This window comes from Mesocricetus auratus, unplaced genomic scaffold (assembly GCF_017639785.1).
Source record: "Mesocricetus auratus isolate SY011 unplaced genomic scaffold, BCM_Maur_2.0 contig_2937_pilon_obj, whole genome shotgun sequence".
Classification (NCBI taxonomy): Eukaryota; Metazoa; Chordata; class Mammalia; order Rodentia; family Cricetidae; genus Mesocricetus; species Mesocricetus auratus.
Genome location: NW_024429712.1, coordinates 1 through 16,445, shown reverse-complemented (window position 1 = coordinate 16,445; position 16,445 = coordinate 1). Strand labels below are relative to the sequence as shown.

The 16,445-nt window shown below is 45.5% G+C and overlaps 1 protein-coding gene across 1 annotated transcript; it reads right to left on the bottom strand.

The window, feature by feature from the left end:
* Nucleotides 1-652: 652 nt before the first annotated feature.
* Nucleotides 653-16,390, bottom strand: LOC121138002 (mucin-12-like; the record flags this gene model as incomplete). The annotated part of the gene is made up of 3 exons (XM_040740851.1): nucleotides 653-5,364; nucleotides 7,209-7,943; nucleotides 8,952-16,390. Coding segments are annotated over 3 exons (12,886 nt in total), but the record flags the coding sequence as incomplete, so codon positions are not given.
* Between the last annotated feature and the right edge of the window lie 55 nt (nucleotides 16,391-16,445).

Here is a 16,445-nt window from a genome sequence, read left to right as displayed (position 1 = left end):
ATTAGTGGGCACATTTCTGAATTCCCTTTGTTCACAAGTAGCACATCTGAGATTCAGTGTGTTGGATGCGCTTTGTATGATGCTCTCATTTTTTAAATTAAGCATTCTAAGTTTGTCTTGAACAGGATAGTTATAGGAAAGTTTGATGGACTTTTGGTCACACTGAGAAGTTGTGATACTTCCTTGATGAGACAGGGTAGAACTCCAGCACCTGTTTTGCCGTGCAATCCTTTTGAGATTGAATTTGACTGAATGTGAATATCTGTGGCCTCCTAGGATAGAAGGGTCACATATGGGGGCCCCATATTCATATTGGAAGCCTGCGTCTCTCCCTTGGTAAGAGAGGGAAGATCTCAGGTCTTCTATTTGAACTAGGGTATGTCTGAAGTTTCCTTGGATAACAGGGAATGAAGTGGTACTCCCTTTTGGAACTGGTGCATATATGAGGCTCTGTTGGAAAGGAAGCAAACGCCTGCGTCCTTCTCTGGCACTAGTAGAAGGTTTCTGTTTCTTTTGCACAGAAATATCATGTCTGAAGCCATCTTTGGCAGAAACAGGGTGTCTGACATCATTGCTTTGGGATGATGAGGAAGGTTTGACACTCCCATTGGAACTGTCTCTATCTGGAAATAAACTGAAGCTTTCTTGGGATTCAGGGGAAATTTGGGTGGCTTTTTGAGTAAATTTGGGTGGCATGTCTGAGTCTTGTCCTGGTGGAAGTAGAATCAATATGGCTTGAAGTCCCATAGGGAGTGGTGGAATGTCTGAAGTTCTCTCTATGAGAGAGAGTAGTTCCCATGTCCCCTTTTGTGCAGATTGGAGATTCTTTGCCTTCTTCGGGGTTATCTCTTGGTTTGTGATCCCTTTTGGCAGATGAATGTCTGTGCTCTTTTTTTGATGAAGAGGAATTTTTGCAGCCCTTGTGATGTAAATTGGAAGTGTGAACATCTCCTTGGTTAGAGGGGGACTGATGCAATTTTGCTTTGGTAGATTTGGAATGTCTAGAGATACCTTGAGGAGATGGAGAACTTCTGAGTCCCTTCTCATGAGATCGTGAGGATCTATGGTGTTCCTTAGAGATAGAAGGTTCTATCTTCTCTTCAGTAGTATCCTTTGGTTTCTGGTCCCTTTTGGTAGATGAATGTCTGTGTCCTCTTTTTGGTGAAGATGAATGTTTGCAGCCCTCATGCTCTGAATGGGAAATATGAACATCTGCTTTGTTAGAGGGGGCCTGCTCCAATTTGCTTTTGGTAGATTTGGAACATCTAGTGACCCCTGTGGGAGATGGAGAACTTCTGAGTCCCTTCTCATGAGATTGTGAGGATCTGTGGTGTCCCTCTTTAGAAGAATGGTGAAATTTCAAGCCGTCTTCTTCTGATGGGACAGACTTGAGGCCTGCTTCTATAGAATCATGTCTTGATTTTGTTTTCATTGATTTAGAATGTCTAGACACACCCCATGGAAAAGGTGAATATCTGAGATCGTCTGTAGGAGGGGAACTATATCTGCAGCTCAAGTCTGATAATGTTGGGAGAGGAACACTCCTTTGAAGAGCAGAGGTAGGACTTGAGTTCTTTTTGACATACCTGGAAGATGCAAGTCTTTGTTTGGCAGAACAGATACCTCTTAAGGCATCAAGTTCTGAAATGGAATATCTGATATCCTCTTCAGTAAATGGGGCACATATCAATACACTTTTAGTAGAACTGGAAAGTCTGGGCCTTCTTTTGGGGTAAGGGGAATGCCTTTTATAGACTTCATGTGAAGGAAGAGGCATAAAGTCACCTGCAAACTCTGCTGAAAAGGAAGGTCCAACATTTTCTTGGCTAGATCTCACAGGTTCTAGAGGCTGTTGGGCTGTTTTGAAGTGTTCCAGAGTATCATGGAGAGATGTTGATTGTCCCAGATTCTCTTGGTCACTTACCAAAGGGCCTAGAGCACCTTGGTCAGATTCCAAAATTTCCAGAGCCCCTGGCACAGATGCAAAAGTTTCTAGAGTCCCTGACACAGACTCTGAAGATTTAAAAATCTCTTTGTTAATTGGCAAGGGTTGTGCTATCTCTGGAGTAAGTGAACAAGGTTGTAGAGGCTGCTCTGAAGGATGTGGAAATCCTAGATCATCTTGGGAAGTTGGTGATGTTTCTATAATCCCATGGGTAGAAGATGGTGTTTCTAGAGGACTTTCTGTACAAGGTGATATTCCTAGTGTACCCTGTGCAGATTCACCATGTCCAAGATCATCTGGATCAGATGACAACTGTCTTAATGGCCCCTTGTCCAAACAATGGCCTGGATCCCCTTGAGATGACAAGAAAGCATCTGGAGACCATTGAGCATATGGTGAATGTTCAAGAGGTTCTTGTGATAATATAGACAGCCCCAGAACTTCTTGTGAATGCAATGAGTTTCCTACACAGACTTGCTGAGATTGAGACTCTCCTCGTACACTTGAAGATATTTTCTGACAACCTGGTTCTGATGGGGAGGATACCACAGTTCCAGTTGCAGAAGGTGTAGGTCTAAGAGATGCTTTGTAAGATGAAGAAGGTTCCAGAGTTTCCTCAGGAGATATTGATGACCCTAAAATTTCTTTTTCAGACAGATTAAGTCCCATAGAACTTTGGGCAGATAGTGAAAGACCCAGAGACCCTGGGGTAGATGGCAAAGTTTCCAAAATTCTCAGAGAAGATTGTGGTAAATTACATACCTCTTTGGTAGATGGCAATGTTTCTGAAGTCTCTGTCATAAGGAGAGAAGGTTTCATAGTCTGCCCTGAAGGAGGCAGATGTCCTAAAGAATTATGAACAGATGATGAAGTTTCTATAATACCAAGGTTAGAAGATGGTATTTCAAGAGTACTCTGGGTAGATGGTGATGTTCCTAGTGTCTCCTGGGTAGATTCAGTAAGTCCAAGATCTCTTGGATCAGATGATGACTTTTCTAAAGGACCTAGGTGCAAATAAGTGATTGGAGCCTTTTGGAATGACAAGGAAGTATTGTGAGATCCTTGAGCAGATGGTGAATTTCCAAGAGGTTCTTGTGATGAGATAGATAACCCCAAAGTCCCTTGGTTAGACAATGTATTTCTTAAATAGATGTGCTGGTGTGGTGAATCTTGTAGAGTCACTTTTTCACCTGAAGACATTTCCTGTAAACCTTGGTCTTTTAGTGAAGGTCTTACAGGCCCCATTTGAAATGGGTCAGATTTCACAGACACTTGGTCAGATGGAGAATGTTCCAGAGATTCCTGAGAAAATGTAGGTGTTCCCACTATCACTTGGTCAGATATGAAATGGCCCACCACCCCTTGGGCAAATGTTGAAAGTTTTAGTCTCTGTAGGAGAGACACCAAAATGTCTAGATACCTTGAGATAGATTTTAAAGTCCCACAAACCTCTTGGGAAGATGGCAAAGGTCCTGGTGTCACTTGTGTAAATTTGGAAGGACCCAGATTTCCCTTCCAAGGATACTGAATTCCTAGAACACTTTGAGCAGATGTTGCAGATTCTATAGACTCGTGGGCAGATGAGGGTGTTTCTGTAACACCCTGGGGAGATGGTGAAGTTCCTAGAGTACTTTTTGAAAACTGAGAAAATCCACCATCTCCAGGATCATATGCTGACTGTGCTAAAACCTCTTGGGCTAAAGAAGGGCCAAGATGCTTTTGGAAAGATGTGGAAGTTTCTGGAGATGCTTGGACAGATGATGATGTTTCTCTACCACCTTGGGTAGAGAGTGATGTTCCTAGAGGACCTGCTGAAGATTGAGAAGGTCCACAATTTTCCGGAGCAGATGATGACTGTGCTAAAGCCTTTTGGGCTAAAGAAGTCCTAGGATTCTCTTGGGAAGATGTGGAAGTTGCCTGAAACCCTTGATCAGGTTTTGAATGCCCTAAATATTCTTGTGCTGATATGGAAGTTCCCAGATTCACTTGTGTAGATAGTGAATCTCGTAAACACCCTTGCTTAGGTATTGAAGGTCTTTGAGACCCTTGGGCAGATGTAGACAATTTTGAACACAATTGGGATGATAATAAAGGTTTCAAGGTTCCTGGCACAGATGGAGTAGATCTCAGTGAACCTTTAGAAGATGAAGAAATTTCAAGAGTATCCTGGAGAGATGTTGATGATCCCTGAAAATTTTGGTCAGAATCACAAGTGCAAACAGCAGTTTGGGCAGATATTGAATGTCCCAGAGTACCTGGGACAAATGGCAAAGTTCCTTGAGTCCCTGAAGAAGAAGATTCTGAAAATTTAAAAGTCATTTGGGGAGATGGCAACTTTTCTGATGCCTTTGAAGTACATTGGGAAGGTCGCAGATACCCTGGGGAATAAGACTGAAGTTGTAGAGTACCATGTGCATCTATCGAAACTTCTATAGTTCTCTGGAGAGAAGATGATGTTTCAAGAGTAACTTGAGATGATGGTAAAGTTCCCAGCATCCCCTGGGCAGAGGAAGAAAGTCCACCTCCTTGAACAGATGGGAACTGTGCTACAGCCTCTTGATAATAGGAAGAGCCTACCACTTTGTGGGAAGATGTGGAAGATTCTTGTGACCCTTGGGCAAATGACAAATGTCCTAGAGACTTTTGTCCTGATGTAGAAAAGCCCACAGCTCCTTGGGAAGATGATAATTTTCCTCCACACATTCCCTGAGGTGGGGACTGTCCCAGAGTCACTTTTGTGGGTGCAGACACATTCTGCCACACTTGTTCTGGTAGGGAATGAGTACCTGGTTCAGATGGGGTAGATGTCAGTGACACTTGGCTAGATGGAGAATGTTCCACAGAAGTTTGGGTAGTTGGTGTATATTCTAGACACTTCTCTGAAGACGTGGACAGTCCAAAATTATTTTTGTAGTGTAGGGAAGGGCTTTTAGCATCTTGCAGCACAGAAGTGAAAAGTCTTGGTGATTCTGAGGCAGATAAAATATTTTTTATGGGCCCTGTGGTAGACAGAGCAGTTTTGAAATTCCCTTGGTCAGATGGCAATACTTTTACTTCCCTCTGGGAAAATTGGGAAGGTCCCTGAGTTCCCAGGGAAGGAAACCCAAGTCCCAGATTATCTTGGGCATATGGCAAAGGTTCTGTTTTCCCTTGCCTATCTGATGAAAGTTTCATAGCCCCTTGTGTACATGTCAATGTTCCTAGAACACCCTGGTAAGACACAGGTGTTCTCAGAGAACGTGAGACAGGTAGAGAAACCCCTAAATCCACTTGGGCAGATGGAGAAGATCCTAGAGTCACTGGAGTAGATGGTGAATCTCCCAAATGCCCTTTTGAAGAATTGGATGTCGCTAGATTGTCATGTGTACTTGTAGAAACTTTCAGAGTACCCTGTGAAGACAGGCATGGTCCTCCAGCTTCTGGGAAAGATAAAAAAGAACTCATTGGAACAGATAAGGACATTGCCAAAGGCCCTAGGGAAGATGAAGCAGTTCCTAGAGTCCCTTCTCCAGATAAAGAAATTACTTTGTGCCCCATTGAAGAAGGAAGAGATCCTGAAGAGTCTGCAACAGATGGATTTGTTTGTTTAACACTTTGTGCAGTCTGCAAAGACTCAGGAGGTCCATGGGAAGAAACAGAGTGTCCTAGAGTGCCTTGTGTAGGTGTGGAGAGATCAGAAGTCCCTTCTACAGACAGGGAAGTTTCCAAATGCCTTTGGGAAGTAAGGAAAGGACTCACTCTTGCCTGGGCAGATATGGAAAGTCCCAGAATCCCTTCATCAGATACCACATGCCCTGGGGTAGCTGCAGACATTTTACATGCACCCGGTGAAGATGAATATCTTGGAGTCTCACAGGGAGATGTCAAAGGTTTGACAGAACCTCGTGCATTTAGAGAAATTTTTGGAGACCCTTGGACAAATTTCATTGCTCCTGTCATCTTTTGGGCATGGTGGGTATCTCTCTGAGACACTGGGATGGATGGAGAATGTGCTAGTGGGCTCTGTGCTGAAGTGGACTGTGAGCCTGTACCTTGTTTAAGTGAAGAAGAGTTTGAAATCCCTTGGGAAGATAAACGATAGCCTGGAGTCCTTTGTGTAGCTGTGGGCTGTCTTATATACCCTTGTGTAGATAGGCAGGAACCCACAGCTCCTTGAGAACAATGAGAAATTGTTTGACTACCTTGTTCCAAATAGGATGGTCCCATATGATCGGGAGCACAAGCTAGACATACTGAAGTTCCTACCAGAGGTGGAGAAATCTCCATTTTCTCTCCTACATGGGACAGTTTCTCCTGACACTGCATAGATTGGAGTGTTCCTAGGATGCTTGCAGAAGATGACAAAGACTCTAGAGTTTCTTTGGAAGATGCCAAAGGCCTCAGAGAACATTTGGCAGATACAGTAAGTTGTGGAAGGGAACGAGGAGATAGAACAGGTGCTGGATCACCTGGGACATGTGGTGAATGTCCTCTAGGGACTTTGTTCAATGGTGAAGTCGCTCTATGAACTGGGACAGATGGAGAATTTCTCACAGGCTCTCTCACATATGACAAATGACCAAGATTCCTTTGGGCAGGTTGAGATGATTCCAGATTGCCAGGCAAAGAATCCAAAGGATCAAGATCTCCTACGGAAGATGAAAAAGGACACAGAGTTCCCTGTGCAGACAGGGAAAGTTTCAGAGGCCCACCAACATATGGCAAAGGTTCAGGATACCCTGAGGTTGCAGAACCTGGGAACATTTTCTGAGAAACTGAGGCAGATGGTCCATGTATTCCAGTACCTGGAGGAGATAACAAAGGTGCTGGAGTGCTCTGTTCAGATTGGGAAGGATTCAGAAATCCTGGGACAGATGCTGGATGTTGTAGAGAATTTAGGGCAGACTGAGAAGTTCTTTTAGGGATTTGAGAAGAAGTAGGATGTTTCCTAGATCCTCGATCAGACAGCAGTGTCGCTGGAGTCACTTGTGGAGACACAGATAGTCCTGGAGGTACTTTGGGAATTGGAGAATCATGCACAAGCCGTTCAGCAGCCTGGAATTTTTTAGACTCCCTTCTACAGATAAGGAGATTCCCAGAGACCTTTGATCAGATGGCAAAGATCCTGGTATCACCTGGCTATTTTGGGGAAATCCCAGAGTTCCATCAGTTGATGGCATAATTCCTGCAGTTTGTTGTGCAGATGTGGATAGTCCCAGTGTGCCTTCAGCAGACAAGTAATGCCCCCCTGTGTGTTGGGGAGATGAGGAGATCCCTAGAGTACCTTGTGTAGATTTGAGCATTGTCAGAGTCCCTTGTGCTGATTGGCAAAGTCTGACAACCCCTTCATCAGAATGAGAAGATGATGGAGTCACTTGTGGTGAAGCAAAGTGACCCATATGCCCTACAGTAGATGGAGAAGTTCCTGACGTTGCTCCAGTAGATGGGGAGTTTGTGTTTGGTTCTGGAACTTCTGCAGAAGGTGCTGAAGACTGTAGAGACCCTTCAGTAGATAGTGATGTATGCAGCACTGCCTGGGCTGATATGGAAAGTTTCAGAGGTTCTAGGGCAGATTTAAAAGGAGCTACATACCCTTGGTTAGATGAAAAAGATCCTGCAGCTCCTTGGGTAGAAGTAGAATGTCTTCCAGGCACTAGGGGCACTGGCAATGGTCCCACAGTCCCCGGATCAGATTGAGAAGAATCCACACCATCTACTACATGAGGCAAAGGGCCCAACGTACTCTGGGAGTATTGGTATGATTCCCCAACCCCTGAATTTACTGAAGGGTCTGGGGTCCATTGAACGGATGACAAAGAACTATGCACAGGCAATGTCCCATCTGCCACTGTGGGGAGTTCCTTAGACCCTTTAGAAGACATCAATGGTCCTAGAGTCCTTGGAGCAGCAAGAGGTTGTTCCTGAGCACCTGTTGCAGATGGTGAATGTTCTACATACTCTGGTGAAGACCATAACGATCCATGGGTTTTCTGGGTAGACAGGGCACATCCTGTAGACCCTGAGGAGGGAAATGCCCCTTTTAAAGCAGGCTGTATAGATGGAAAGAACATTGGAGCCTCCTGGGAGGAAGTTTGATGTTTTAAAGTACTTTGAGCAGATGACAAAATTCCTTCCATTTCTTGTGTGGGTGAGGACAATTTTAGAGACCCCTGGGCAGACAGAGAAGGGCCCAGAGGCTCTTGGGCAGATGAAGAAGTTCCCAGAGTTCCTTGTGAAGAGAAGGAAGTTACTAGAGACACTTGGGTAGGTGGACAAGCTCCTAGTTCCTTCTGATCACTTCTTTTATTAGATTCTAGAGTCCCTGCAGTACAGGCAGAATGGCCTTCAATACCCTGCACAGATGTAGACTGTCCCAAAGTGGCTTTTGTATAAAGGGAAGCTTTCCCAGACACTTGAGTAGATGGTGAAGGTTCTAGAGAGCCTTCTGTTGCTGTGTTCAGTTCTAGAGTTTCTTTTGCATATAGACATGATGCACCATCTTTTTTCAAATATGGGGAAGGGGCTAGACTTGCTTGTATTACTGGGCTAAGCCTAGGAATCACTGGGGTATGTGGCAATGTGCCTGTAGTCACTGGGACACATGGAGACATTCCCAAAGAATGTGAGACAGAAGAGAAATTTCTGTGTGTGCATTGGGAAGACTTTGATGGTCTCAGAACCTCTGGTGAAGATGCTGAATGTGGTAGAGACTGTTGGGTACATGGTGAAGGGCCCTGAGTTCCCTGGGCAGATATGCAAAGTTGATTAGATAGCAAGTGTGCTAGATCCCTTGAGATTGATAAAGATCCCTGCGATATTTGTTCATGTTGTAAATACCCTGTAGTCCTTGAGGGAGATGACAAAGGCCCTGTAGTCCTTTGGACAGATGATATTGTATGCTGAGATTCATCTTTGAACGACAAGTGACCTTGCTTTCTTTGGAAAGATGCTGATGGTCCCAACACCAATGGGGAAGATGCTTTGTGTTCTGGAGGCCCTGAGCTGAAGGAGAAAGAACCCAGTGTACCCTGGGCAGATGCAGACTGTTCCTCAGGCCCTTGGTTAGAAAGCAGTGTTGGTAGAGTCCCTAAAGTAGTTTGGAGAGTTTTCTGAGCATTTGGTGAAGATGTTGAAGCTTTCACAGCCCCTGGGGAAGATAACAAAGGCTTTTCAATTACCTGGCTACAAGAAGGTCTCAGAACCTCCACAGAAGAAGGTGAATGTTCCAGAGGACTTTGCATAAACAGAGAATGTCTAGAAGCCTCCTGGAATGAATCAGAATGTTTTCTAGGTCCTTCCTCACATGGAAAATTTCCTAGAGTTCCTTTTGCAGGTATGGGCAGTCCAAGACCTCCTTGAGGAGACAGAGAGTCTTTTGTAGCCTCTTGGGTGGATGACAATATACCTGTCTTCCTGTGGGCATATGGAGTAGATCCTAGAACCCCTGTGGTTTTTGGTAATGATCCTAAAATCCCCTGTGCTGATATAGACTGTTTCAAAATATCTTTTTCTAATTGAGATTTTCTCCCATCACCTTGGGCAGAGGCAAAAGGTGATAAAGCCCCTTGTGCTGATTGTGACATTTCTAGAATCCTTTGTGAAGACATGCTAGATCTCCCTAGCTCTTGGCCATTTGGAGAAGTTGCTGAAGTAACTGGTAGTAATGAAGAATGCTGTAGAGACTTTGAAGCAGGTGGTGAACTTACAGTAGTCCCTGAAACTGATGTAAAAGTATCCACATGCTCTATCTCAGGTAGAAAATATTCATGAATCCTCTGGGAGGACTGTTGAGTTCCCAGAACATGCTGGGAAGATTCAGAAGGTTCTAGAGACTCTTGGGCAGATGCTGAAGGAGCCAGCATCCTTTGAGTCAATATGGAAGGTTTTGGAGGACCTTGGGAAGAAAGCAAAGGTGCTAGACCCCCTGGGTCAGATTGAGAAGATTCCTGAGTACCTGTGTAAGATGACAAATGCCCTCCATACTCTTGGGTTGAGGACAGTATTCTGGTACTTTGTGAGGCTGTTGGAGAATATTCTACAGCCTGTCCTATAGTTGAAAAATATCCTAGCTCTCCCTTGGGAGATGGGGATGGTCCCTGACACTCTGGAGATGATGTAGAAAGCTCAACAACATCTAGGGTGGATGGCAATGGACACAGAGCATCACAGGCTGCTGTGGAAAATTTGCGATGCTGTTTTGTAGTTAATAACATGTCTTGAGGCCATGTAGTAGATAAACCAGTTTTCTGCACCTGAGCAACTGGTATAGATGGTGGATGTTCTGTACTTCCTGAGGGGCATAACAAAGAATCCTCAGCTCCCTGATCAGATGGAGCAGTCCCCAAAGCCTCTGTGACACATGGTGAATGTGGTAGATGACCTTGGCCAGATAGAGATTTATTATCCTCCTGGGAACAACTTGGATGTTTCATAGCCCCTTGATAAGATGGTAAATTTTCTAGAATCCTTTCTGCAGACTTGTTCATTCCCAGTACCCATTGATCAGAGAGAGAAGGTTCAAGATTTCCATGGACATATGGAAAACATTCTACCTTCATCTGGTTATAATGTGTAGGTGGTGAAGACCCAAGGGTCGATTGCAAATGTTCTTCAGACCCTGGTGTAGATGCAGACAGATGTACAGTATCATCTCCATATAGGGAAGACGCCCCAGTCTCTAGTGTAGTTGCCAATGGTCCTAGAGAACCTCGAACAGATGGAGATGGCCCTAAAGACTTTTGTTCAGAAAGAAAAGATCCCACTACCCCTTGAGGACAGAGGGAAAGATCTCGAGTTGTATTTTGTAATGAGGAAAGTTTTGAAGACCCTAGAGCAAATGGAAAAATATCTGTATTTCCTAGAGCAGAATGAGTAGACTCTACAGCCTCTCCTCTAGTTGACAGATGGGCAAGAATATTTTGAACAGGAAGTGCTCCTCCCAGAACCCCTCTGGAAGAAGTGGAATATTCTTCCCCTAATGAAGATGGCAAAGGACATGGAGTCTGTTTGTCAGGTGTGTAAATTTGCAGAGGCCCTGAGGTAGTTACCAAAGGTTCTAGGGCCTGTGAAGTTGATGGAGAAATTTCTTGTGCATCTGGTGCAGATGGTGTGTCTTCTACACTTTCTCTCACAGATAACAAAGTGCCTTGAGGTCCCTGACCAGATGAGGAAGATTGCAAATCTTCTGTAACAGAGAGTGAATGTTGGGGAGGGTCTTGGATCAATAGAGATGGCCTTGAAGTCTCCTGTAAAGAAGTAGGAGTTTTCACTGGCGTTTCAGGAAATGATATATTTTCTACTCTCTCTTTTGTGGATGTGGACAGCTTCACAGCCCCTTGGGTGGAAAGGAAAGGTTCCACTCCCCCCTGGGAAGATGGCAACATTTCTATAATCCCTTGTCCAGATAAGGAATTTTCCAAAGACTTTTGAGCAAATGCCATAGGTCTTAAGGAACCTGTGGCAGAGGAAGAAGATTCCACATCTGCTTTGGCATATCTTGAATGGCCTAGTGACTTTTTTGCTAATGAGGAAAGTGCCATATGCCCCAGAGCAGATGACAAAGCTCCTAGATTCTCTGAAGTACATGGAGCATACTCTAAAAATGTTTGTGAAGTCGTCAAATTTCTGGGTCCTTTCTTGTGAGATTGGCAAGGTGTCAGACTCCCTACTGAAAGTGCTGAATGTACTTGAGACTCTTGGGTAGATATCAAGTGACCCAGAGACCCCTGTTCAGATAAGGAAAGTGTTTCAGGCCCTTTGTCAGATACCATCTGTCCATGAGCCCTTGGAGCAGGTGGAGAGGATTCCAGACCACCAGTGGCTGAAGGAGAATGTGCCACAGGGTCAGAGTTGGATGGCAAAATATCAGGAGTTTCTTGGGCAGATGTCAAACATCCATGAGTCCCCTGATGAGTTGAAGAATGTTTAGGAGCTCCTGTACTAGGTGGTAAATGTTCTATAGCATGCTGGGCATGTTGACAATGCCCTGTACCCCAATGGAAAGATGATGGTCTTATCAGAGTCTTGTGAGCTGGTTTCAAATGTTGTACAGTTCCATGTTCCAATGTGGACCTTTCTGGAGCTCTTTTGGCAGACAGGGAATGTCCCACATCCCCTTGAGAAGATGGCAAATGTGGGACAGTTCTTTGGGCAGGTAAGGAAATTGAAACAGGATCATGGTCAGCTACCATAGGTCCAGAAAATCCTGAGACATTTTTCAAATGTTCTGGAGATCCTTGGACATGGGAATATGTCTCCACTTTCACAGAGGACAATGTCCCCTGGGAAGACAGGAAAGGTGCCATATCACCTCGGCCAGACAGAGAATGTCCTGGAGTCCCTTGTGTGGACTTGGAAAATTCTACAGACTCTTCTGCAGATACAGAATGTTTCACAGGCCCTTGGGCAGAATGCACAGATGCTATACTCTCTTTTGAGGATGAGGGACTTCCCTGATGCCATTGTGCAGATGGTATCGAATTTAGGGCCCCTGAGTCATACTGAGACAACTCCACATGTTGATGAACATGTGGCAAATGTGAAGGAGTCTTGCGAGATGAAGCTGGAAGGACCAGAGGCTCTGGAGTCACTGGTAAAGGTCCAAGAGCCACAGAGGCCAAAGGAGAAGTTTTCAAAGCTGCTTGTGCAGATGGAAAAACTCTTAAAAATCTTTGTGCAGATTTGGAAGTTCCTACTTTGCTTGGGAAAGATAACAAAGTTCCTTGCACCCCTTGGGTGGATGGTGAAGTACCAACAGCTCCCTGGGAAGGCTTGGGAAGGTCCAAAGTACTTTGCAAACACACCAAAGGTCCTTTAACCCTGTGTGGCCATGAAGAAGTTTCCAGAGCCCCCTGAGCTGTGGGAACATGTCCCAAAGCTCCTTGTTCTAATGAGGAAAGTCCCAGATCTCCTCGGAGGGGCTTTAAATGTCGAGAATAACTCAGGGAAGATGTACAACTTCCCTGAGTCCCTTGAGCAGATGGCACATGGTCCATTGTTACCTTGGAAGAATGGAAAGAACTCAGACCTCCTGGGGGAAATGATTTTTCTAGAGACACTTGGTCATATGGTGAAGTTCTGAGATAGCCCTGCTTAGATGTTGATGGTACTGGTGACCCTGGGGGGTATGGTAAGTGTTCTGCAGCAAGAAGGCAGGAGGCAGAAGGATCTTTAGATACTTTGGAAGACACAGTAGATGTCAGATACTCTTGTGATAATGGCACATGTCCAAGAGATCTTTGGATAAATGTGGACTTTCCCTTAGAACGTTGGGAAGACAGGGAAGATTTCACAGCTCCTAGGACAGATTTTGAAAGTAGCAAAGACCCTTTTGCATGGACAGAATTTTCTGGAGCCTTTGACAAAGATAAAGAATGTCTCTGACCCCGTGAGGCAGATGGTGAATGTCTTAGACCCTTTGGGACAAGCAGAGAAGACTCTCGGTCCTCTTGGGAAGATCTAGAATGCCCAAGAGACATTTGGATAGATTGGTCAGGTCCCAAAGTCTTTTGGTCAGATGTGGAACATTCCAGGGTCTTTTGAATAGATAATGAAGGTGTGAGACTTACCTGAGTAGTACTTGTTTCCGATGTTTCCTTGGAAGCAGGAGAAGATTCACGCCCCCTTTTTGCAGAAGGGAGACTGTTGAAACTGTCTTCCTCAGACATGGAAGGTCTGAAGTCCCCTTGGCCAGAAGGGTCATCTCTCAACCTCTTTTTGGTATAAAGGGGATGCCCAGGGTCCACTTGGGCAGAGGGAGAATATCTAATATTTCCCTCCAGAGAGGGGATCCTTATGAACCCCTCTCGTGTATATGGGGAAGATGGTAAAGCACATTGTTTAGATGTGGTAGCTCCTGGGCCCTCTTTATCAGATGAAGAAGGTGCTAATGTGTCTAGTGCACATATGTGTTTCTTGTCTATGGCTTCAGAATGAGGGGAAGTTACGAGAACTTCCTCTGTAGGTGTGGTCTCTGCTAGAGCATCCTGGGTAGTTGTGGGAGGTCTAAGAGCCTCAAGGGCAGGTAAGGAATTTACTAGAGCTTGTGTATATGTGGATGTTCTAGGAACACTTGGTTCAGAAGGAGAAGGCAATGAAGCCTTTTGCATAGAGTTGTCAGGTTCCAGAGTGAGCTGGACAGGTTCCAAGGCCCCTTGGGGAGATAAGTTAGAATTCTGAGCCCTTGAAGTATTTGCTGGATGTTCTGGAGACACTTTTGAGCATGTAGAAGGACTAACTCTCCTTTTGGCAGACAGGAAAGGATCTGTAGCCTCTTGTGTAGTTGTGGTAGCTTGTGGGGAAGTTCCCTCAGACTCCTGGGATGTGGTTGGAGGTCCTGTGGGTGCTTGTGTGCAGGAGGAATCCAAGGAATCCCCTTTTCTAGATGTGAATGTGGCTACAGATTCTTCTGTACACGTGTCATGTCCCCTAGCCCCTCGATCACCTAGGGTTGGACCCCGAACTCCGTGAACATCTTTTGTAGATGTGTCACATCCCAGAGCCATTTCCAAGAATGGGGATGTGGCTGAAAACCTTTTTGTAGATGTACCCTCTCCTATAGTTGCTTTATCAGAAAGGGCAGAACCCAGAGAGTCCTGGACAGGTGGGGAATGTTCTGGTGTCCCTGGTGTATATGTAGAAATTCCAAGAGCCTCTCCTACATATGTGGAAAGTTGTAGAGACTCTTGAGGATGTAGTGAAGGCTGTATTGTCTCAGCATCCTGGGCAGCATTGGAACTTGCTTGGCTCACACTGAGTGTTTTGGAATATGTGTGCCTATTTGGGGCCCAATAACAAGTCGGGAGGATCATTTTGGCTGGGAGGGGATGGTTGAAGCCCTCTTGGTCTGTGAAGGACACTGTGAAGTTCCCTTGTTTAGAGGGAGGATCTCTCAATCTCCTTTTTCTGCAGAGAGAAGGTCCAGGGTCCCTTTTCATAGCAGGATTAGATTTGAATCTTTCTTTGTGAGAGAGAATAGGTCTTTTACTCTTTTCTCTAGATGTGGATAACCCTGGGGTCCCCTCAACAGATATGGAAGAACTCAGAACCCCTAGGGAAGATGGCAAAGGCCCTAGAGACCTTTGTGTATGTTCAGAAGGACCAAGAATCCCTTGGGCAGACTCAGGAGTTGCCAGCACCTCTTGTGGATAGATAGAACTCTCTTGTGTACCTTCTAGAGATGGCAAAGGTCCTTGAGGCCCTGGTATAGGTGTAGATACTTTTGTTTGTGCTTGTGCAGGAATGAGTGGTGTGAGGCTCACTTGGGGTATAGTGGTTGGGCTTAGCTCTCTTTGGGCTCTCAGGGAAGATCTGAGCCCATTTCCTAATGGTGTAGGACATTTAAAGCCCTCTTGGTTTAATGAGGAAGTTATGAAATTGTCTTTGTCAGAGGAGGCAGGACTCAAGCTCACTTCAACAGAAGTGGATTGCTTAGGGCCCTTTGGGGGAGAGGGATAACATCTTTGGCTGTCTTCATGAGAGGGAGTAGCACTCCTTCCACCTTTGGCAGTTCTCAAAGGTGTTAAAATCCCCTGAGGAGAGGTGGTAGGACTCAAACCATTTTGGGGAAATGAGGAATCACTGAGGTCCCCTTTTGAAGAAGAAGGTTTAGAACCCTCTTTCTCTGGTGGGGCCTTTGGGAGGCCCCCTTGGTCAGAAGGGGCTTGTCTAGAACACTTTGGGGGATCAGTGATCCGTTGAGTAAAGGATGGATTTCTGAAACCCCTTCTGGAAGAAGAGACATGTTTGATTTTCCTTTCAGGAAAAGTGAGAGGCCTCTGGGCAGATGTGGAATGACCCATAGCCCCTGGAGCTTGGGTGGATAGGGATAGTCCCTGAGCATCTTGGGGAGAAGTGGAAGATCCCAGAGCTCCTTTGGTAGGTGGGAAAGGTAGCAGGGACCCTTGACTATGTGGGGAAATTACCTGTCCATGTTGGTCAGTGGACGAGTCAGCAGAAGATGGCCCAGGCACTGTGTCATCTGCGTTGAACGTTGCACTGTGTCTTGAAGATGTTGCAGGTGGTATGGTGCCCGACTGGTCAAAGTCCATAGGTTGTTCAAGGACAGTAGACATATCCAGGCATCTTTGCACCTTCTCAGGTATGGGCACAAAAGTTGAGGCTGCTCTTTTTCTGGTGTCAGGCCGTAAGGCAGATGGTCTGGGTTCCCTGCACTCAGGAACCTCCAGAGGAAGTGGAAGTTTTCCTTCCCTGATCTCTTTCAGCTCCTCTAAGGGGTTCAAGGTCTTCTTACTGGATGAAATCTTTGTCAGAGCTTTAAGATGCCTCAGTCTATCTGCAGTACCAGAGTCGGGGACTTTGAATGTTTTGTCCTCATAGGGCTTTTGGCACCTGAACTTGTGCCGATTCAGTCGAATCACCCTCGGAGGAGGAAAGTCCCATGGGTCTTTGGTGCTGGTCAAGTGCTTGGCCCATTGTGGTGGGCCGTCATCTTCCCTTTCGGGGACACTGAAGGGGGTCCCAGGCCGGGGAGGCCACTGCTTCTGCAGTTGGGGTGGTGGGA